Source organism: Anopheles nili, chromosome 2 (genome assembly GCF_943737925.1).
Source record: "Anopheles nili chromosome 2, idAnoNiliSN_F5_01, whole genome shotgun sequence".
Taxonomy (NCBI): Eukaryota; Metazoa; Arthropoda; class Insecta; order Diptera; family Culicidae; genus Anopheles; species Anopheles nili.
In genome coordinates, this window is record NC_071291.1 from 56,343,546 (window position 1) to 56,364,197 (window position 20,652).

The following is a 20,652-nucleotide window of genomic DNA, read 5'->3' on the forward strand; positions in this document are numbered from 1 at the left end:
CAAGAACATCGGTTGATGGATTGCTTCTTCTGAAGTGTAAAATATAAACTCTTGCTTGAGTTATTCTTTATCGTATCAGTCATCCTGCTGTAAACTAGATGAAACAATATGTCATTGTCTAGAACATTCTTGCAACAATATGATAAACAAATTGTCACCCAACGTGCTGTTACGGTTACTTCCACGTGATTTTGAAGGGATTTAGGATGTTTTATGTTTACCTTAAAATAATACAGCTTTCTTCCACACTCTAGTTTTTAATCCCCATTAACGCGCCTCGCTTTTGTACTTTTATCAGATCATGACTCACCTGATAAACCAAGTAATCAAGCTAACGGAATCATCCTCCCCGGTATTAGGGGCACGTTTTCTCCACAAATCTCGCTCGATCCCGGGCAGCTCCCTCGGGACACGGTGTATCCCCAAATGATGTCACATTTGAGTCATATTACACCCGTTAAAGAGGGATTAAAAAATTTCCTTTCCTCAAACAATCCACACACCACTAGAACGACCATACGCTGTCATTGCACTCGCAGACTCACAACACGTCACAGGGGTGCATGGTGGGACCAACCCCCACCTCGTAGGGGTGGAATTTCCACCCGCCCACTCCCACCAGTCGACGGAACGTGCAGCCGCAAAAAATGCACCATTCGGCACGAAAACGCTGCACGCCGAGCTGCAACGGTGTGCAACGGATGCAACGTGTGTCTCGGCATTTCCCCGTGTATGTGTGCGCATCCCGGCCACATTCGATCTCCATGCCAACGCGCGCAAAACCACTCGGCGTGTGTTTTGGCGTTCGAGTTTGTCAACACACATGTCAAGGCCTGCTGAAAAAAAAAATCGGAAACGAACGCGACGTCAGAATAAAGGCGAATGAAAAGGTTGGATGAAAAAACAAAAGACAAAAAGAAGCCCCCAACCGAGCAAACCTGCTCGCGGCTCGCGATGTCGAAAGCGAAAGGGGGATTTCCCCACCGAACGAGGCTCGATCACCGATCTAAACCACCCTACCCCAATAGGCACGGAAGCTGCACCCCACTTCGCGAGCATCGTCTAAATGTTGGTGCCCACCCGCCGTTGATATGTGTGTGTGCTTCGGCTTTGATATTTCTTTGCGAACACGCGCGCCAAGCCATCCACTCGACTGGAACTGACCCGACCGAGCGATCGTGCCAAAAAGATCACTCTCCGGACGACGCCTCACCTGAGCGGACCTGAACCGTTTTGTGCGGCGTTTTTCATCGAACGCAAGCAGGCACGTGCGCGATCGTTCACGCGAAAGTGCCTCCGAGGTGCACGGAAAACGGCCGGGAAAGTGCGTGCGTGTGTGTGTGGGGTGTAAGGAAAAAGCAGCAGAAATTGTGGCGCCAAAGTGTGGCACAAAAGTGTTGAAGAAGAAAGAAAACAAAAAAAAAAATAACCGTGGAAAAGCGTGACACGAACGTCGGGAATTCCCACCGACCAGCAGCCCGCGATGGAAAACCACAGCTACGTTGGGGATGGAGCCGGAAATTTCGAAACGCTACCAATCGGGCGGCTTGCGGCACCTCACGAGCACCATCAACGGTCACCCCAACAGCCCAACGGACACCAGGTACGCTAAATGGAAAGCGCGCTTTTCGTCGTCTCGCTTGCACCAAACTGGTTTCCGTGACTGGGGCGCTTACGTAAGCAGCATAATCGTGGTGGTTTTGCTGGCCAAAAATCAAAAAAATCCACCCAATTCACCCACGGTGGTGGGTGGTGCGCCGGCGCGCATCTTCCAACGTTCGCGCGAAGGTGCTAATGAACACGTTTACGGTGGGCAGGGAAAATCCGCGCACCGGTGACGACCCCCAGACGAAGCACGTGCCAGAAATGGTGTCGGTGGTGTGTGGCGCCCGCGGCCGGCAATTGGCGCAATTGAAAAATTGTACCGTACGCGCGGCTTTTCGTTTGGTTTTTATTGACGACCGATCGGGGCGTTGGGCTTGCTGCTTGTGGCCATATTAATGGGCTCGAGTGCGCAGTTTTGTGACGAGTGGCGCGGTTTGCAAGCAAGATAATCGAAGTGTCTGTCTCGTTCAACTTAAGTGGAGCTTAAGAGGGATCTTAGAGAGTGTAGGAAGTAGATATAAATTCCACCCTCCACAGCGGTCACTTGAAAGCGCACAAAGAAAAAGAAAAACTTTTAAAAGATTGTCTTTTTGAATTATTACAATTATATGGAAAATTGCGCTTTATGACTCTGCATCAGCATTATTTTAAAATTCGCCTTAATTGGAATGTAAAATGCATTATTTCAGGTTGTACTCCCATTTCCAAGTATAGGCTATGGCGAGGACTTGATATCGCAGTCAATCATGCAATTAATATGACATGCGGGCAAACACGTTTATCCAAGGCGTCTTATCTCCCGCATGTTAGACAATATCTCCCTTTTTTAACAACGTAGACAAAATAGCTCTTTAAAGGCTGTATAAATATAAGACAAACTAGTCGACGTGGAAAGAGTGATAAAGTTCAAGTTTGCAACGTACTATAAGGCAATCACACACTTACTTACCGCTATGTGTAAGTGGCGTGTTAGATAAAAGTTTTCTTTAAATTCCTCCCATGGTTGCTATGATTAAAATAAACCCAGCGTAGCGCATCATCACGTTACATTCGTGACAAAGTGATAAATGACTAATTTCTTTGGTAGTTAGAGCGCTCGAGCGCTTCAATATTGGCAATGACTCTAATAAATCGGCGCATTTCTAGGAATACGATCTAATTTTCCGTTTCACGAGAAAACCTTTGTCAATAGGCGTGAATTGGTTGTGTTATGCGGCCCGTGTGCAGCCTGGGGTGCGAGTACAACGAAATTGATTTCCAGTGGCACAATTGAGCTTATACGACTTCGCTTCATGCTGATTACAAATTCTCCCCGGGGGATACTATCCTGCAATGGCCACATCCCGAAGATACGCTCCCATCCCAAAAACCAGTTCCGTACGAGTGGGGTTTTTCCAATAAATTTCTCCCGTTTGCTTCACCTTGCAGCACCACACCACAGTCGACGTGAAAACCCTGCCAATGGATGAAAAACCACCACTACGAGAGAAATGGGGCCGAAACATCGAGTTCCTGCTGTCGTGTGTCGCCCTCTCGGTCGGTTTCGGCAACGTGTGGCGTTTTCCCTACACCGCATTCAAGAACGGTGGAGGCGCATTCGTCATCCCCTACCTGGTGGTGTTGTTCATCATTGGCCGGCCCATCTACTACCTCGAGATGGTGCTGGGACAGTTCTCGAACCGGGGCTGCGTGAAGGTGTACGATCTGGCACCGGCAATGCGCGGTATTGGCGTGGGTCAAACCGTGGCCATCTTCACCGTCATCACGTACTACACCTCGGTTCTGGCCGTGACGCTTCGGTATCTGCTTGCTTCGTTCAGTGCGGAGTTGCCGTGGAGCAAGTGTGACCCCAGCTGGACGGATTGTGTCGATTCCAGCCGGCTTGAAAGTCTCGTGCTCGGGCCAAACGCTACCCAACCTCGCACGTCAGCCGATCTGTACTTCCGGTGGGTGTCCGATGGGATGGTTTTTGGGTGGTAATCAACTTTCGTAACCAGGTGTTCGCTTCTCGCATTTGCAGCAAAACGGTCATGCAGGCGGCTGACTCGTTGGACGATGGCGTGGGTTTTCCCGAATGGAGACTGGCGCTGTGTCTGATTGTTTCCTGGATTTGTATTGTAGCCATCCTAATCAAAGGTAAGTGACATTTTGGAATGCGTTTTCGTAGGAACGAATATTGGAAATTGTATTTGATGAAACGTGCTGAAGCTCCAGAGCAGTGATGGAAAAGTGAAGAAACTTGTTTATGTTATTACGAGCCACAAAGAGCTCGAATTTATTGATTTTGTTCTCATAAATACTGCATTTGAAACTTGGTCCTTTTTGTTTCAATTTGAAACATAACATAATCCTATTTTAGAATTTATCTGAAGATGCGATTAAAATTAGATTTATCGAATATATCATATTCCATCAATTGAAAATAAAAGCAGAAAAATTATTGTAAAATTTAGTTATAATTTTAGAACTACGAATCAAATCTCAAAAATAGCTTAATCATGAAAAATAATTTACGATTTTTTAAACTAATTACCAAATTTGATGATTTTATTGAACGAAACTGATTGTTCCACTCCTTCTCTCTCAAGGAATCAAAAGCTCCGGCAAGGTATCCTACTTCCTGGCCATCTTCCCGTACATGATCATCGCCGTCCTGTTGGTCCGCTCGCTAACGCTGGAAGGTGCCTGGAATGGCATCAGATACTTCTTCGAGCCGCAGTGGGACAAATTGCTAACGATCAAGGTCTGGTACGAAGCCGTCACACAGTGCTTCTTCTCACTCACCATCTGCTTTGGTGGGCTGATCGTCTACTCGTCTTTCAACGACTTCTCGAACAACATCTACCGGTAGGTAGTGCAGACAGGCCTCCGTTTAGTCTTGAGGCTGATTTTCGACCCATTTTGCAGACACGCCCTTATCATCACGTCACTTGATACGGTCACCTCGCTGGTGGCAGGATGTGTCGTATTTGGCGTCATAGGACATCTGGCCCACGTCACCGGTCAGCCGGACATCTCGAAGGTGGTCCAAAGTGGGCCCGCTCTCACGTTCATCACCTATCCTGATACGATCGCGAAGTTTGACTTCCTGCCCCAGCTCTTCTCGGTGCTCTTTTTCTTCATGCTGTTCCTGCTCGGTATCGGTACGCTCATTGGCATCGTGACGTCCGTCATCACCGCCATTCACGATCAGCGGCCAGACGTCGCACGGTGGAAAATTGTCGTCTCCGTTGGACTGGCCGGTTTCTGCGTCGGGTTGATCTACATCACACCGGTAAGCAATTGAGGATGCTCACCCGATTTAGCGATGACACTTATTAACTCTTTCAATCAAATCAACCCCTAAATAGGGCGGTCTCATCATTCTCGAGGTGATGGATTACTACGGCGCCACGCTGGTGACGATAACGTTGGCCGTTTTTGAGCTTCTCACCTTCGCCTGGATCTATGGCGTCAATCGGGTGTGCAAAGACATCGAGTTCATGCTCGGCATCCGTACTGGCCTGTTCTGGCGGGTTTGCTGGGGCATTATCACTCCGATCACCGTGTTCTTCATTCTGCTGGTAAGCTTGGTGCAGTACAAGCCACTGAACGTGCCATTCAGCTACAACGGTAAGTACCTGCGAGTATCCTTAGGTGGGTCGTTCTTAACAAATAGTTCGTTCTTCTGCTCCCTGTAGCTCTCGGATGGTGTCTGTATGCATTTGCCGTGCTTCAGCTGCCTTGTTGGGCCATTTATGCCGTGTTGCAGAAGCAAGGACTCACCTGGCTTCACAGTTTCCGTGCTGTCCTGCGACCGATGGCCGATTGGGGTCCGGAAGATCCATCAAAGCGATCTGAGTATGGTACGTTCATCGAGCAGTATAAGCAACAGTCGCCCAACCTCTCCGGGACGGTGGTGGATAAAATTCGGAGGAAACTATTTAAGTAAGCTCGCGCTGTAGATCTGTGATTACTCTGGTATTTCGTTTATCGAACGAAGGTATTGTTTTATTTAATAAAAAGCTATATTTATCAAAACAAAAACCTACCGACTTTTTTGTGTTTGTTTTTCTTAACTCCATTTTGCCCGTTTTATCCAACGCATCCGTTACACTGTGCAGTATCTTTTATCATCTGACAAACGGCATCTGATGCTGCAACACAGTTTTATCGTGTTTTCCTACGATGTTGCACGACACCGTCGATGCGCTGCGAAAAACGCGCGCGAATTAATTGATTCCTCCCCGCTGCGTACTACTCGTGATTGTGATGTTTTTCTTGAGAGCATCTCCCTACCCGGGCGTCGGTCGGCATCCGCCTTGACCGTGACCGTCATTCAATGCCGCTTCGAAACGGATGCGAAAGACGAGCGCATGCGTACGCTCTCCGGTCGGCGGTGCATTCATTCAAGATTTCCTCGCGAAGCTGTTACGCTGTGTACAGGGTGACCACGAGATGGTGATGGTCGAGATGACGGGAAAAATATGTAACACATTTTAATAACACAATGGTTTACTAATAAAATTTCACAAAATTAAACAGTAAATAAAATTTGAATAAACATATATATGTTCATTATCTATGTTATGCATGATGTATATAAAAAATTATAATTCATTGAATTAAATCTGATAAAACAAGCATTCAAGTATATTTAGGAGATGCGCTTGGTAAAAACGTGAATTTTTGAATAAAGTAGTTAAATAGTTTGTCTTCTCAAATTCACCGAATGGTCACCCTGCGGCATCGTTATTAGTATTACGAAAATAAAAATCAAGCGTCCACACGCAGAGGAAATGTTTACAAACAGCTGATCAACGCTTGGTGTCTGGTGTCGTGATCAAAACAACGCATTTATTATTCTTCTTGCTTTCTGCTTGCATTCATACACAAGGGCGAGAAAATGCTTACGGATGGGACAATCGAACCAGTGACCTATAAAGCACGTGAACAGTACGTTGCTTTTTTACCGAGAATTTTAAAGATTTATCACTCAAATCGCTGTAAATTCCTATAGATACCTTTTATTTCTGTATGAATACTGCCACTAAATTTGCAAAAGGAATTATTTTTTTCCTTTAAATGCCGCCAAATATGCATCATTTGTTATCCACTCACGAAGCGTGCAGCACTGTTAATTTTGTTCCGCCATAACCAAAGCTCCTGATCCTGCGCACAGCAGATCAGACGGAAGGATCCCGAAACCCGCCGAATCACGAAGCTTTTTATACAACCCGACCATCCGGCACAGATCCGGATCGATCGATCGATCGGCCAGTATCAGCGAGGACGTCTTCCGGTGCGTTTACGTTCTGCGTATTTTCCCTCAACGTGATCGGTGGCCATTCATTTCGTCCCGATACGCAATTGTGGTGCAAGTGTGTGCAGCATCCGTGTTGGGAAGCATTAGTTCTGCTGAACAAAACAAATAAAGATCATTACTAAACTCCGACCACTGGTTGCGTCAATCAACCGCATTCGGAAGGCCCCCGAGGATGGATTCCACTCCAAAGACAATCGCTAAAGGATTAAACGTACGTGATTGTAGCTGCATAGGGTCCGTTTCGTTTGAACCTAAAGGTCACCCTGACCGATTCCGTGTAGTTTAGATTGGTTTTCCCTACGGCCCACCCGGTGATGGAATTTGCTCCCAACCGCAGAGCGTAGGTCATAACTAACAACCATTACCGTGGCCGTTTGAAAATTGCCCGACCTCTGCTCACTCGCACCAGGGTTTTGTTGGCTTGTTTCCAACAAAATGGCATTACCGTGCATTAGGGAGGTGCTGGGGTGGACGTAAAGTTCCAAAATAAATTCAATTACCACGAACACTCCCAACCGGCGCAAATGGGCAGCTTCTCAGAATCCATTTCAAGTGGGGGTGTCTCTCGAATGAAGAAATTCTTTTTCAACAAATTTCCGCACTCATGTGCGCGCCATAGATAAACCCGATAGAGCGAAACAGGATTGAGGTTATATTTAACGAACTCGTCCGCCCGGCGAACGAAAACGAGATGTAGGACATGGGTTGATGTGTTGCGAATTCTGACGCTTTGTTGATCATGTTGTGTCAACTTGATGTAACGATGTCAACTGCAACAATGTTGGCGGGGTTTTAAAGCAGATTTACGGGGTGATTTTATCAACTCGCTGATTCTTGTGAGATTCTGCTAACGATAAATCAGTGACACGGTTATTGATAAAGCAATTAAAACGCATTAACACGTTTATTAATCCTCTTCGTCCTGCAGCACACCAATTGCGTCAGCATCGCGATCGCATCCCCCACCGTACCGGTGCGTGAAAAATGGTCCAGCAACATCGAGTTCACGCTTTCGTGCATCGCATACTCGGTGGGATTCGGAAACATCTGGAAGTTCCCGTACACCGCACTCGACAACGGAGGTGGTGCGTTCCTGATCCCATACCTGGTGGTGTTGTTCGTGATCGGTCGTCCGCTTTACTATCTCGAGATGGCGATGGGACAGTTCTGTAGCCGGGGTTGTGTCAAGATCTACGATATGGCCCCTGCTATGCGTGGTGTCGGTATCGGCCAGTCCGTTGCGATGGTTGTAGCGATGTCCTACTACACGCCGGTGTTGGCCATCACGCTTCGCTATCTATTGCTGTCGTTTAGTAGTGAGCTACCTTGGAGCAAGTGCGATCACTCGTGGAGTCGGTGTATTGATTCGGACTTCCGAGGGTACACTAACGTGTCAGAAACAGCCATGGAAGATCGCAGGAATGTCTCGGCAGAGCTTTATTTCACGTAAGTGATGAGATTTAAATCAAAAGAACTTTGAAAAGGATGCAACTCTGCGTTATCTTGCTCCACAGCAACACGATCATGCATCGAGCACCATTAGCCGAAGGTTTAGGGTTTCCCGACATGCAGCTGGTTCTCTGTCTGCTCGTCTCGTGGCTGATATTGGTTGTCATTCTCATCAAGGGTGTCAGAAGCACGGGAAAAGCCTCCTATTTTTTGGCCATCTTCCCGTACGTTATTATCTTTATCCTGCTGGCACACTCCCTGAGTCTTGAGGGCTCCCTGAAAGGTATCAAGTTCTTCCTAACACCCAAGTGGGAGAGTCTCTTCTCGGCCAAGGTCTGGATGGAAGCCGTCACGCAGTGTTTCTTCTCGCTGTCGATCTGTTTCGGTGGCATTATCGCGTACTCCTCGTTCAACAACTTCTCGAACAATGTGTACCGGTAGGTAACTGTGCGTCACATCCAGACTTTCGAACCTCCAAGCCTCCAGGACTCGTTCTACAGTTAGCGTGCTTTCTTTTCCCCAGTGATGCGATGATCATATCCTGGCTGGACACGTTCACCTCGATCATCGTTGGCTGTATCGTGTTTGGAGTACTTGGGAACCTGGCGCACGTCACCCATCGGGACAGCATCCAGGATATCGTGCGTGAAGGACCGGGTTTAACGTTCATGGCCTACCCCGACGCGATCGCCAAATTCGAGTACTTTCCTCAGCTGTTCTCCGTGCTGTTCTTCCTAATGTTCTACATCGTGGGCATCGGAAGTAATCTCGGTGCGATTACGAGCGTCATCACGGCGATCCGTGACCGCTGTCCGACCGTCGACAACTGGAAGATTGTGCTTGGGGTTAGTGTGTCGATGTTTGGCGTAGGTGTGGTATACCTAACACCGGGTGGATTGGATCTCCTTGACGTGCTCGATACGTATGGTGCGAAATACGTCACCCTTACGCTGGCCCTGTTCGAGATCATTACGTTTGCGTGGATCTATGGTGTCGATCGGGTTTGTCGTGATATCAAGTTCATGCTGCAGCTTGAAACTGGACTATTTTGGCGCGTTTGCTGGGGCTTTTTGGCACCTTTGCTCGTGGGTATCATTCTAGTTGTGAGCTTCATCGACTACGTTCCACTAAAGGTTCCCACGCAGTACAACGGTAGGCGTGTAAAGACTACAAGTTTCCATCCTATTTCCTAATGATATCCTTCTCTCTCATTCACTCTCCTTACAGTCGCTGGATGGATTCTGTATACTTTTGCCGTTCTTCAGCTACCCTTGTGGGCCTGTTATGCGGTGGTTACACAGGACGAGAAAGGATACCGCTCCAAGCTGAACGCTGCTTTCCAACCCACCGAATCGTGGGGACCGGAAAACGACGGCACACGCGATCAGTACAAAAAAATGGAAAGCAAACGGGCGAACATTGATGATTTACCCAGCCGGTCCATCACGAACAGATTTTATCGAAAGTTATTTGATTAGCTGCCGCCTGCTTGCATGAGTACAAATGTTTATCCTTCTCCAGCACCAGCTAGGGGCTTGTGAATTTCGCTCGGGCTGCAGGTTTATCACAGTGATAACGAACGGATGGAAGCAACCTGCAGAGACTAGAAACATCACGACCGAATCTAGCAGTTATTCAGTGAATGCCGGAAAGCAACAACCCCCTACGCTCGTTCTCTTCAAACGGAGCAAACAGTTCTTCGAATCGGATGTATAGCGTGGCGTTCGAATGTGGCGTTAAGTGGTCCAGCTTGCAGTGGCCGTAAACTTCGCCGTAGATTTGCGCACATTGCCGCCTATTCGCCCAGTGTCTTTGATGTGATAGTGCACCTATCAACACCACTCGGCGGGTTTGGTATTGGCAATAGTTTGCTCGCGGGAACAAAAGGCAACCAGCGAGCGCATTGTAGCGGTGCAGTTTTGGTGCATCGGACGTGTTGCCAAATTGTGGATGCGAACAAGGTCGTAGCTTGCAACTGCGTAGCTGGTAAAGTGTAGTGCCGTGAAAGTGAAGTGCGGTAAAAAAAGACACAGAACAAAGCCGACGAAAGCGATTCGAATCGAAAATAAACCCAACTGCGTCGAACAGGTTGCATGCACGTGATTCGGTCCAGCTGAGAATGAATACTGCAGAGGTAAACTTGTTGTGTACAGCTAGGATTAATGTGATTTTTTCGTTTAAAAATTGCGTGTGATGTTTTAGTCATAGAAAGTTTACTTTTAAAATATATCTATATTAATATAAATTAATATGAATATATTGTTATTAATAATATATTGGTATGAAATAAAATGTAAAGTTACATTTTGGTAGCATTAAGCTACATGAATACTTTATGCATCAAAATATGACAACCTTTGTCGTATAATTTGTAGCTAATGTACAATGCACTAAATAAATATCCACTCCAGATTCTCTTATGACGAAAATGGCCCATTAAATCTTATACCTTTACAACCGCCCGTGTTTATTAGCACTTGATAAAAAATTAAAAGGTTCAATCGCATCCAAACAATGCTGGGAATACGAATCCTTACTCAGAGTGTAAAAATAAATAATTAAATGCTTCTGCAAACCGGATTGGACGCAAGTAAATATTTTACAATGTTCCCCGAACAGCTTATTTATTCAGTTTACATTACATCAAGCAAACTGCTTACCGTGCTGAATCATTCATGACCGTCCTCGCGATACATTTTCTTCGCAAACACGCTCTTATCACGATGCAAATCCTCCCAGCAGGATCTTCCCGTCGAGCACCAACGACGCGTCGAGCACGGGGAAACTTTCTAATCTACGCGTAATTATAGCTCTTGACTGCGTTGCCAGTCCCAGCGCGATAAACGAACAAAAATTAGACGCTCTTTCATCGCGACTCGGGTGCCCGTTTCGGTCACGTTTCCCAAAATGGCGTCGGTTTCGCGTCAACTTCAATCAAAGCAATCACTGCAACATGGCAACTAATCGGTTGATGATATAATTAAGTTACAGAACGCCACGATGCCCGCGTGCCGTCCTGGCGCAGTCTCGAGCGCCGACAGCCAATTAACGCCCGCCGGCATTGAGGCGCCGGAAGCAACCCCAGCGCCCCCTGGTGAGGTCCGCGAGAAGTGGGGCCGCGGTATCGAGTTCCTGCTATCCTGCGTCGCTCTGTCGGTAGGATTCGGCAACATTTGGCGCTTCCCGTACACGGCGATGCAGAATGGTGGAGGCGCATTCTTGATTCCGTACCTGATCGTGCTGTTCCTGGTCGGTCGCCCTCTCTACTACCTTGAGATGGTGATGGGACAGTTCGCGAGTCGCGGTGGTATCAAGGTGTTTGATGTGGCACCGATGATGCGAGGTGTTGGTGTAGGTCAGACACTTGCGCTTGTACTCATTCTGGGGTACTACGCGGCCATACTAGCGATAGCCCTGCGATACTTCATTGCATCCTTCAGCGTACCTCTGGCTTGGGCTCGATGTGATCTCGGATGGGTTGGTTGTGTCGATTCCGAGTTTAAAGGGCGCGTCCAGAATGGCACCCTTCGTACCTCTGCCGAGTTCTACTTTAACCGATCGGTACTGCATAGCTACTGGAGCGTGGAAAATGGCATCGGATGGCCGGATTGGAAGCTGGCGTTGTGTCTGCTCGCTTGCTGGCTCTGCATTTGTGGCATCTTGGTTAAGGGCATCCGCAGCTCTGGAAAAGCGTCCTATTTCTTGGCCATTTTCCCGTACGTCATTTTGCTGGTGCTGCTCGTGCGCACGTGTACGCTGAATGGAGCCGAAAAGGGCATCATGTTCCTGTTGAAACCGCAATGGTCCAAGCTGCTTAGCGTTAAGGTAGGTCGCCGATTGAGCCGAGAATACCCAACTCAATTGTTGATCATTTGACGCGTGTTCCCAGGTCTGGTATGCTGCAGTGACTCAGTGCTTCTTCTCGCTGACGATTTCACTTGGTTCGGTCATCGTGTTCGCTTCGTACAACAGCTTTCATAACAACATTTATCGGTAAGGATGCAGCATATCCTGACGTCAGAAAAGTGAATGAAAATCTTAATAAAAAAACCCCTCCACAGTGATGCCATGATCATCTCCTGGCTTGACACCTTCACGTCCATCATATCGGGCATCGTCGTGTTCGGTATCGTCGGTAACATCGCGGACATCACCGACGATCGCATGGAAGACATGCAGCTTCAAGGGCCCCAGCTGACCTTCATCACGTACCCGGATGCGATCGCAAAGTTCGATGCCGCCCAAAACTTGTTCGCCGTGCTGTTCTTTCTGATGTTCTTCCTGCTCGGGCTGGGTAGCAACACTGGCATCGTGACGACGATCGTGGCCGCCATCCGTGATCGTCATCCACACCTGCCCAACTGGAAGGTGGTTGTGAGCATCTCGATTTTTGGGTTCGCGTGCGGGCTCGTCTACATCACGCCGGTAAGTGTTTGTCTTTCGTGCTGCTTGGGAGACTCGATTCCCAACCGATCACTGTGATTTCGTACATTGACAGGGTGGTCTACACGTGCTGGATGTAGTCGATAGGTACGGTGTGACGATGACGATTCTCACACTCGTGATCTTGGAGCTCATCACCTTCTGCTGGCTGTACGGTGTAGGGCAAATTGGGCAGGACATCCAACTCATGCTTAACAGAAAAACGGGCATATTCTGGAGAGTGTGCTGGGGCTTTCTAACCCTCGGCATAATCGTCGTCATATGGCTGTTTAGCTTCATCAGCTATTCTTCGCTTTCGGAACCCTTCGGTCTCACAGGTAAGTAGGCTTTTACTGACGTTTAATGAAAACCATTATCTCCATGGCTTTCATTTGTCGTTTATTTTCCAGTATTCGGTTGGTGCCTGTACACGGTCGTTGTTATGCAAGTGGCAATATGGGCAGTGCTCGCTTTGCGTAATAGTACCGGAGAGGGTCTTATCGAAAAGATAAAATCAGCATGCAAACCAACACCAGATTGGGGTCCAGAGGAATCCAACATGAAACTGCGCTATCAGATAGAGCGAACTAAGCGCAAGGAAGAAGTGGCATCGCAGTACGATGGAATGGGAAAGAACGTTATACGAAAGCTTTGCAACACTTTTTATCGCAAATAAAAATGCTGCCAGCAATTACATTATGTTCCTTTTATACTTTAGTAGTTTATATACACAAATCATTGAAAAGGAGATTATAATATTTTGAGATTGAAACATGCAATAATTGCGCAATCTATGAATCCTAAAAATTTAATCGAAATATATTCAGTAGGGTATTTGTGTATTCAAATATATTTTTTAAATTTGAATTTTAGCTATAAAACAATAACTAGTGATAACGTTTGTGACCCTATCATTTGTATAAATATAATATTATCATCTTAATAAATTCTAATAATATGAGTAAAAATTGTATAGAAAAGTGTAATGAGTAATAAAATTAGATGGAAATTAATGAGTCATGGTTTACAAAAGAATGTGCATTTATTCCTAGCTCAAAAAAGGGCTGTTCTTGTTGTGACTAATCATCTGCTCGTAGATGATCTAGTAGTTCTTTTGAGCATGCGTGAAAACCCCGTTCAAATGCAACGAGCCAATGAGTTGTTTTATTTTTTTTATTAGGATGCTCGTTTTCCCCAAGAGAGTAGATGACGGATGACAAAATTCCAGAGAAATCGACATATTAAACTGACATGCAAATTGTTGTACAATATATAGGGTTAAAAACAAATAACGGGACGAAGCTTCTCATGTAAATTTCCAGAAAAATACAAGCATATTTAGACGGGTTTACAAGAAATCTTTGCATTATTGTAGCAAATATTTTAGCTGAAACCTTATCATGTTTATAGCACTCCATCTGCTAGTATCTCTACAGCTCTCATAAACCATATTCTCAGAGATATAGTGTGTATAACAATATACCATGGGCAATTATGACTAAGTTAAGCAGGGTTTCAAGAAAATTGCACAAATCCCAACCTACACCTTCGTTACAGGAATGTATTCATAGTATCGAAAACCGTCTAAAAACGAGCTCATACGCTGCTTTACAACCGCCGATGGGTGCCAACTTTCAAGGTGCAAAAAATTGCAATAAAAAACCACCAAAGGTACACCGAGCGGAAGTTAAGAAAACACAGCAAAATGCTCTTCAACACTTCCGAACATCTTGGCATGTGCATCGGATCGCCAGTGGCCGGTACAGCTAGTGTTGCAGCAGCACCGGTTTTGCTTTCGGGAATACCCCGATCGATCGTGAACCGGGACCGTTCGGGTTTTTGCGAGATGGAAATACTACTTTTCCCGCCAACCAACACCAACACCAGCTAACGGTCCGGCTGGTCATCGCGTAGTAAGATCGTGTCGCTTGACCAGTCCTCTCGGGCGAGTGTTTACACCACACACTGCACGCCAACACTAGACTAGTGTTGAGTAACCATTCACAACCCACCGGCAAACCATCGCGATGCATTAAATGTGTCGTGCATCCAGCGCTGCTCCATTAATTGCACCCAGTCCGCGATCGCAGCAGGTTCGCGGTCGACTCACGACCGGAAGAGATAGATTCTAAGCGCGTGTGTAGAAAAGATTACGTCAGGTGCCGCTCGACGCTAGTATCAGTGTGCCAGTTTTCGCTTATTTGTCCTTTTTTGACAGCTATCAACGGCGAACGATGGAGAACCAAGCGTTCAGTGGTGTGCCGGAGAGCGGACAGCCTGATAGCCGCTCGGTAGCGTCGGTAAGTGTCAAAATGACGCAGCGATCGAGCTGATAAGCGAACGCACGCTTCCTTACGATCAAGATTTTGTTTTGCTTTGCAAATTCACAACAATGACTCGAGTGATGTCGGCGCGTTCGAGGATCCGCATGAGCGGGGATCGTTTGAAGTGTCCGTGGGTGAAAGAGAGAAATAACATGAGACAAATATTACACAACTCACCGGAGTGGATACCACGCTAAGCAAGCAGTAATGTAAATTGTTATTGTTCGCTTGTTTGATTTGCATGTGCCGGATGCTGCCAAAACAGTGCATGAACTCCAACACCACACTGGAAACGGAAAGTGACACGAAAACGAGCACGACCACGACACGTGACAAATGGGGTCGCGATATCGAGTTCATGCTTTCCTGCATTGCGTATTCCGTTGGGTTCGGCAACATCTGGAAATTCCCGTACACGGCGCTGAAGCATGGTGGGGGAGCTTTTTTGCTTCCTTACCTTATCGTGCTGTTCATCGTCGGGCGGCCGATCTACTATCTTGAGATGATCCTGGGACAGTTCTCGAGCCGTGGCTGTGTGAAGCTGTACGATTTGGCACCAGCAATGCGAGGTACAACTCTACACTTTTTTTCCACAAAAGCTGCACTACATAATACGCTAACATTGTTGCTATCGTTGCAGGCATCGGAGTAGCTCAAACGATCGCAATGTTCGTCGTGATGACTTATTACGCGCCCGTATTGGCCATCACCTTCCGGTACTTTGTGGCGTCCTTTAGTAGCACTTTGCCGTGGAGCGAATGTGATCCTTCTTGGGCGAACTGCGTGAATTCCTCGTTCGTAGGCAAGCTCGATCCCGGCAACTCATCCATCGCACTGCAGTCTTCCGCGGAGCTTTACTTCCTGTAAATATTTCCGTGCGATTCGTCTCTATCTTTACTAATCTCTATTATCGTTTGCATTGTCATACAGCAAGGATGTCATCCATAAAGCTCCATCACTCGAAAACGGGCTGGGAATTCCGGACTGGAAGCTGGCGCTGTGCCTACTGTTCGCGTGGGTTGTCGTGGCCACGATCCTTGTGAGGGGAGCGAAAAGTACCGGCAAGGCGTCCTATTTCCTTGCCATCTTTCCGTACGTGATCATCATAATTCTGCTCATCCAAACCGTGATGCTGGATGGTGCGATGGAGGGAATACTTTACTTCATCACACCGCAGTGGGACAAGCTACTCAGCATAGAGGTACGTCATCACCATAGAAGCACGTGTACTAGCATCGCCTGCAGCTAGGCAACACGTATAACACTCATGAGATGATTCTCTCACTGGGTGTGAGCTCTTCATCGATGACTCACATCACTCAGCTCACGATTCATATTTTTCTCTCACTACCGTGTGCTCATCAGGTCTGGTATGAGGCTGTAACGCAGTGCTTTTTCTCGCTCTCCGTCTGCTACGGAGGCATTATCGCATACTCGTCCTTCAACAACTTCAGCAACAACGTCCACCGGTAGGTTTTGTGCGTCTAATTAGGCCCGGTGCCACCAACGTTTTGTCCTCGCTAACCATTCGCCTTTCCCATCCCGGGTTTTCAGTGACGCCGTCATTATCTCCTGGCTCGACACATTCACGTCCATCATCGCCGGGTGCATCGTGTTCGGTGTGATCGGTAATTTGGCGTACGTTAGCGGTCAACCGGACATCCAAAAGCTAGCTCGCGACGGTGCCGGCCTCACGTTTATGACCTACCCGGACGCGATCGCCAAATTCCAGTTCCTACCGCAACTGTTTGCAGCCCTTTTCTTCCTGATGCTGTTCATCGTCGGTGTCGGCAGCAATCTGGGTGTAACGACGAGCATCATTACGGCGATCCGAGACCAGCGGCCCAATCTCAAGCATTGGCAAGTCGTACTGGGCACCGTCACCGTTGGGTACTTCTTCGGACTGCTCTACCTAACACCTGGTGGGTTTGATTTCCTCGATGTGATCGACTACTACGGCGCGAAGTACGTAACGCTGACATTTGCCGTGCTCGAGCTGGCCACGATCGCCTGGATTTACGGAGTCGATCGCATCTGCCGGGACATCAAGTTCATGCTGGGCATCAACACCTCGTTCTACTGGCGGCTGTGTTGGGGTTTGATTGCTCCAGCCGCAACACTACTCATCCTTATCTTTAGCTTCGCGGACTTTGAGCTGCAAAGCGTACCAATGGGCTACAATGGTAGGTTTACTACCCAAACCCTCCTGTCCTGGGCGTTGCGAGGTCACCTCGTTAATAGGTTGCTGTTTGCTTTAGTTCTAGGGTTGTTTATCTACGCCATTGCCCTTTTGCAACTACCAGGGTGGTACATTTACGCGGTTTACCAGCGACGCAGCAAGCGGACGGAATCGCTCCGCAAAGCCGCACGAAACGCACTACAGCCCATGGACATCTGGGGGCCGGAAAATGACTCGGTCCGGATGCAGTACCAGGCAGAAGAGGAACAGTATCAAACCATTTCACCGGTGGCGTCTAGTGCCTTGCAGCGAATCAAAAAACGAATGTTCAACATCGCTTGAAGGCAGATCAGGCATTAGCTGGCTACTTCCGTGACAAGTGATAGCGCCTCTCAACCGAGCTGCCTTACGAGCGAGGTACATTTTCTCTCCGGGTGAGAAAGTACTGCAACATTTGTTTATGCTAAGTATTGTGTTCACGCTAATTGGTATGATACGAAAATCCTTTCAGATAGTTTTAGGTTGGCTGTTTTATGCTATGAATAAATCGTACCAAAGCTTTACTCACTAACTATAGCAACTATGGCACTTTAATTCTTACATTTACTTTCTTTTTCAGTATTTTCTTTGATTAGTAGCGTAATAATTCAAACACTATGAAAATCATTGGAATTTAATGATGAAAATTTTAGCCTATATCTTTTGAAAGAAGGATCATATTGTGAACTATTTAGCTACTAAAATATTGAGCTTTTTAAGTCACCCAAGGGTATAACGAATGCTTTATAATTTGACATTTACAGTAACGTTGATATTGGTGTGTAATTAAACTTTTTATTTTAAACGCCCTTAGACTTCCTTGTCCATTTTGCTAGCGTAATTTATTCCAGTTAAAATGCAAGGTAACGTAGGAAAAAAACACACACCGCACAGGGTACTTTAATCTGACATGCCTTCCGCACCGTGTCAAGTTGACCGATCAAAGAGCACGCCACGCACGAGTGCCAAAATGAGCTTTTGCGAATGTGCGAAGGCTTTTCAATGATCGTCATACAAACAAAAAACAAAACGTGTTTGCGGCAAACGCCAACATATCGTGTACCATCTGCGCTGTTCAAATATTTTGGATTGGCCCCAAGGGAAAACCCACTTCCAAAAGCCAAGACGGGTATTTTTATTCCTTTCAATTGTGACGACGGCAGCTTAGCGATTTGTGGATAAAGTGCGTCAGTTATCAGTCAGCACATGTTTTATTATTTTCAACACCCGTTTACGGTTCGAATCATCCAAGAGCAATTGCTACAATTTAGACAAATTACGTGCGGTACATCCCTGAAGGTATCGCGCGAAACCACTCGATTCTAGCTTTAATGAATGAGATTGAAAAGAACAAAAGTAAAACGTGTTCTCGGCTGCGAGGGCACGGGTGCGGAATGCTGATTAACCGTGCGGTTGGTACTTTCCCCAATCACAAATGTCCCGAACGCGATGGTGTACGTGAGTCGTTAGTGCGAGTGTGATTGATCGACGGCCATGTGCGGTGGAAAAAGCCTTTACGTTGTAGGTATATCATGGCACATAACTTGAGTGCTGGATGCAAATAAATCCCTCATCAAATGTGGGATTTTTTGGAGAAATCGTTTTGGGAAAATACCAGCATGGATGAGCGTTATTAATCACAGGTAAACAGTTTCTTCCATGGTAAAGGTTTCATCAATTTAATCGTTATGTTAATTTTTTTAATTTTATTTTTATCCAATGATTCAGTTGAATTTCAATTTATTATTCGCTATACACTTAAAGATTATAAATAATTATAAAAATCGTTCAGTTAATGTTAAAATTAAATTTGTTTAGTTATGTTATTTTATTTTTTGTTCAACTGAATTATTTTATAGCACATAAATATATCAAATTAAAACATGTTGGCCTTTTGCCACGATTGCGTTGTGATTATTGAATAATCGCATAATCAATCAAAACATACCCCCTCGATTGTCTGTGAGTATGAGTTATATTTGACATATTACAATCCTTTCTCCTAGCAATTATCAAACGCATCTTCAAGCACTCCACCTCAAACAAGGTATGACATAATTATTTGCATCGTGTACTTCTTCGAGTGGCAGAGAAAGCAAACTACACGGGGCGAAAACATTCGCAGATGTGGCAATACCACTGACGATCGTTTAGAACAAACTATGTGGCACAAATTGAGAGGATTTTTTTTATTGTTTTGCAAAAATTGTTAAATACCTACACAACGTTCTCTGTTTAACGGATAATTTATTATCCTTGCCTTTAAATCCGTACCCCCCCCATAAATGCTGTTTTACAGCGCAAGCGATTTTCCCGCCGGTGTGAATTGGCGCACCTTTAGCTACTTGCGCTTTCGTGTTACGCCTTTTGATAGGTGATAAAAAAATGAAAAAAAAAAACCAACAGAAAGTGGGAATTTTTTTTAGTGCTTTCAAGACAAGATAGTGGATAACGGAGGCGTAAATATTATGGACTCTTTCTGCGGTATCGGCGCGCCGGCCACGTGACGGCCAAGTGACATCGCAATGACGCGGAACAGGATCGATTGCGGATTGTGCATGTGGTGCTTTCGATTTCCCAAGATCATCCCCTTTTGCCGACGATTGAGTGTACCGTGACCAAGGGCAAACGTTAGCCCACAAACAACACGTCAATGCGGTTATATTGTGGGCAAATTTACCGACGATACCAAGAAGGCCGGAATGTGCGATGCGTTACAAGACACGGTCAATAAGCTACCTTTAGGAAGGGTTGCGTTATCGTCACCGGCATACATCAATTAAACCGTAAACTAATGACACGAGCGGGTTTGAGCGAAATCGATGCAATGTTATCACACGCGAAGCGCCTCCCAACCACCCACTTGGACGATTTGATAGAACACTGGCAGATTGGAACAGGAAATTGCAGCCCTATTGACATCCGTCTCGGATTAGAGTTCCGAGAACGTTTAGGTGTACGCGAATTCCACACCAGAAGTACGTACGTTTGCTGATGTTTGCTTCATTCGTTTGATAAATGAGCTGAAGGCACACGTGAAGTGGGCTTCTATTTTCCTCCGCCACAGAAAGCCTTGCGAGCGCGAGCTGGTTCGTTCTAGTTTTCAACAAACCCCCAAAGGTGCACATATTTGTGGCGGGTTTACGGCGAAACGAGCGTTTTCGCTATCACTGCAGCGAGCTGCACGTGAGCTCAGAGATGAATGGATCGTTCAGGGCGAACTGATAAGCGGTGTTCCGGCACAAAACGTTTCACCGCACGATCGAGGGGCACAATCATCCCTTAATGATTCGCTTCCCTCCTGCCAGGGGTAGCTCTCTTTAATTGCA

The 20,652-nt window shown here is 46.5% G+C and overlaps 4 protein-coding genes across 4 annotated transcripts; all 4 read left to right on the plus strand.

The window, feature by feature from the left end:
- Positions 1–1,334: 1,334 nt before the first annotated feature.
- On the plus strand, positions 1,335–5,605 carry LOC128722193 (sodium-dependent nutrient amino acid transporter 1-like). The gene is made up of 7 exons (XM_053816039.1): positions 1,335–1,603; positions 3,034–3,551; positions 3,626–3,741; positions 4,194–4,452; positions 4,513–4,879; positions 4,956–5,217; positions 5,286–5,605. The coding sequence occupies exons 1-7, from the start codon at positions 1,484–1,486 to the stop codon at positions 5,534–5,536; spliced, it is 1,893 nt and encodes a 630-aa protein (XP_053672014.1). The 5' UTR covers positions 1,335–1,483; the 3' UTR covers positions 5,537–5,605.
- Positions 5,606–7,082: 1,477 nt separating this feature from the next.
- LOC128726610 (sodium-dependent nutrient amino acid transporter 1-like) lies at positions 7,083–9,837 on the plus strand. The gene is made up of 5 exons (XM_053820428.1): positions 7,083–7,121; positions 7,839–8,356; positions 8,425–8,796; positions 8,883–9,511; positions 9,587–9,837. The coding sequence occupies exons 1-5, from the start codon at positions 7,083–7,085 to the stop codon at positions 9,835–9,837; spliced, it is 1,809 nt and encodes a 602-aa protein (XP_053676403.1).
- Positions 9,838–11,348: 1,511 nt separating this feature from the next.
- Positions 11,349–13,457, plus strand: LOC128732020 (sodium-dependent nutrient amino acid transporter 1-like). Its single transcript, XM_053825179.1, has 5 exons — positions 11,349–12,184; positions 12,249–12,352; positions 12,421–12,784; positions 12,858–13,119; positions 13,192–13,457. Exons 1-5 carry the CDS (start codon positions 11,360–11,362, stop codon positions 13,455–13,457), a joined length of 1,821 nt encoding a protein of 606 aa, XP_053681154.1. The 5' UTR covers positions 11,349–11,359.
- Positions 13,458–15,015: 1,558 nt separating this feature from the next.
- LOC128730483 (sodium-dependent nutrient amino acid transporter 1-like) lies at positions 15,016–17,760 on the plus strand. Its single transcript, XM_053823533.1, has 7 exons — positions 15,016–15,081; positions 15,371–15,674; positions 15,746–15,968; positions 16,036–16,306; positions 16,471–16,574; positions 16,660–17,288; positions 17,364–17,760. Exons 1-7 carry the CDS (start codon positions 15,016–15,018, stop codon positions 17,624–17,626), a joined length of 1,860 nt encoding a protein of 619 aa, XP_053679508.1. The 3' UTR covers positions 17,627–17,760.
- The last annotated feature ends 2,892 nt before the right edge of the window (positions 17,761–20,652 follow it).

Bases quoted from the DNA above. Each gene is read 5' to 3' on its own strand.
- LOC128722193 (XM_053816039.1), top strand. From the start codon at position 1,484: ATGGAAAACCACAGCTACGTTGGGGATGGAGCCGGAAATTTCGAAACG. The intron at 3,742-4,193 runs GTAAGTGACATT...TTCTCTCTCAAG, and splicing joins TGTAGCCATCCTAATCAAAG to GAATCAAAAGCTCCGGCAAG. The intron at 4,880-4,955 runs GTAAGCAATTGA...ACCCCTAAATAG, and splicing joins GGTTGATCTACATCACACCG to GGCGGTCTCATCATTCTCGA.
- LOC128732020 (XM_053825179.1), top strand. From the start codon at position 11,360: ATGCCCGCGTGCCGTCCTGGCGCAGTCTCGAGCGCCGACAGCCAATTA. The intron at 12,185-12,248 runs GTAGGTCGCCGA...GCGTGTTCCCAG, and splicing joins CCAAGCTGCTTAGCGTTAAG to GTCTGGTATGCTGCAGTGAC. The intron at 12,785-12,857 runs GTAAGTGTTTGT...GTACATTGACAG, and splicing joins GGCTCGTCTACATCACGCCG to GGTGGTCTACACGTGCTGGA.
- LOC128726610 (XM_053820428.1), top strand. From the start codon at position 7,083: ATGGATTCCACTCCAAAGACAATCGCTAAAGGATTAAAC. The intron at 7,122-7,838 runs GTACGTGATTGT...TTCGTCCTGCAG, and splicing joins CAATCGCTAAAGGATTAAAC to CACACCAATTGCGTCAGCAT. The intron at 8,357-8,424 runs GTAAGTGATGAG...CTTGCTCCACAG, and splicing joins TCGGCAGAGCTTTATTTCAC to CAACACGATCATGCATCGAG.
- LOC128730483 (XM_053823533.1), top strand. From the start codon at position 15,016: ATGGAGAACCAAGCGTTCAGTGGTGTGCCGGAGAGCGGACAGCCTGAT. The intron at 15,969-16,035 runs GTAAATATTTCC...ATTGTCATACAG, and splicing joins TCCGCGGAGCTTTACTTCCT to CAAGGATGTCATCCATAAAG. The intron at 16,307-16,470 runs GTACGTCATCAC...TGTGCTCATCAG, and splicing joins ACAAGCTACTCAGCATAGAG to GTCTGGTATGAGGCTGTAAC.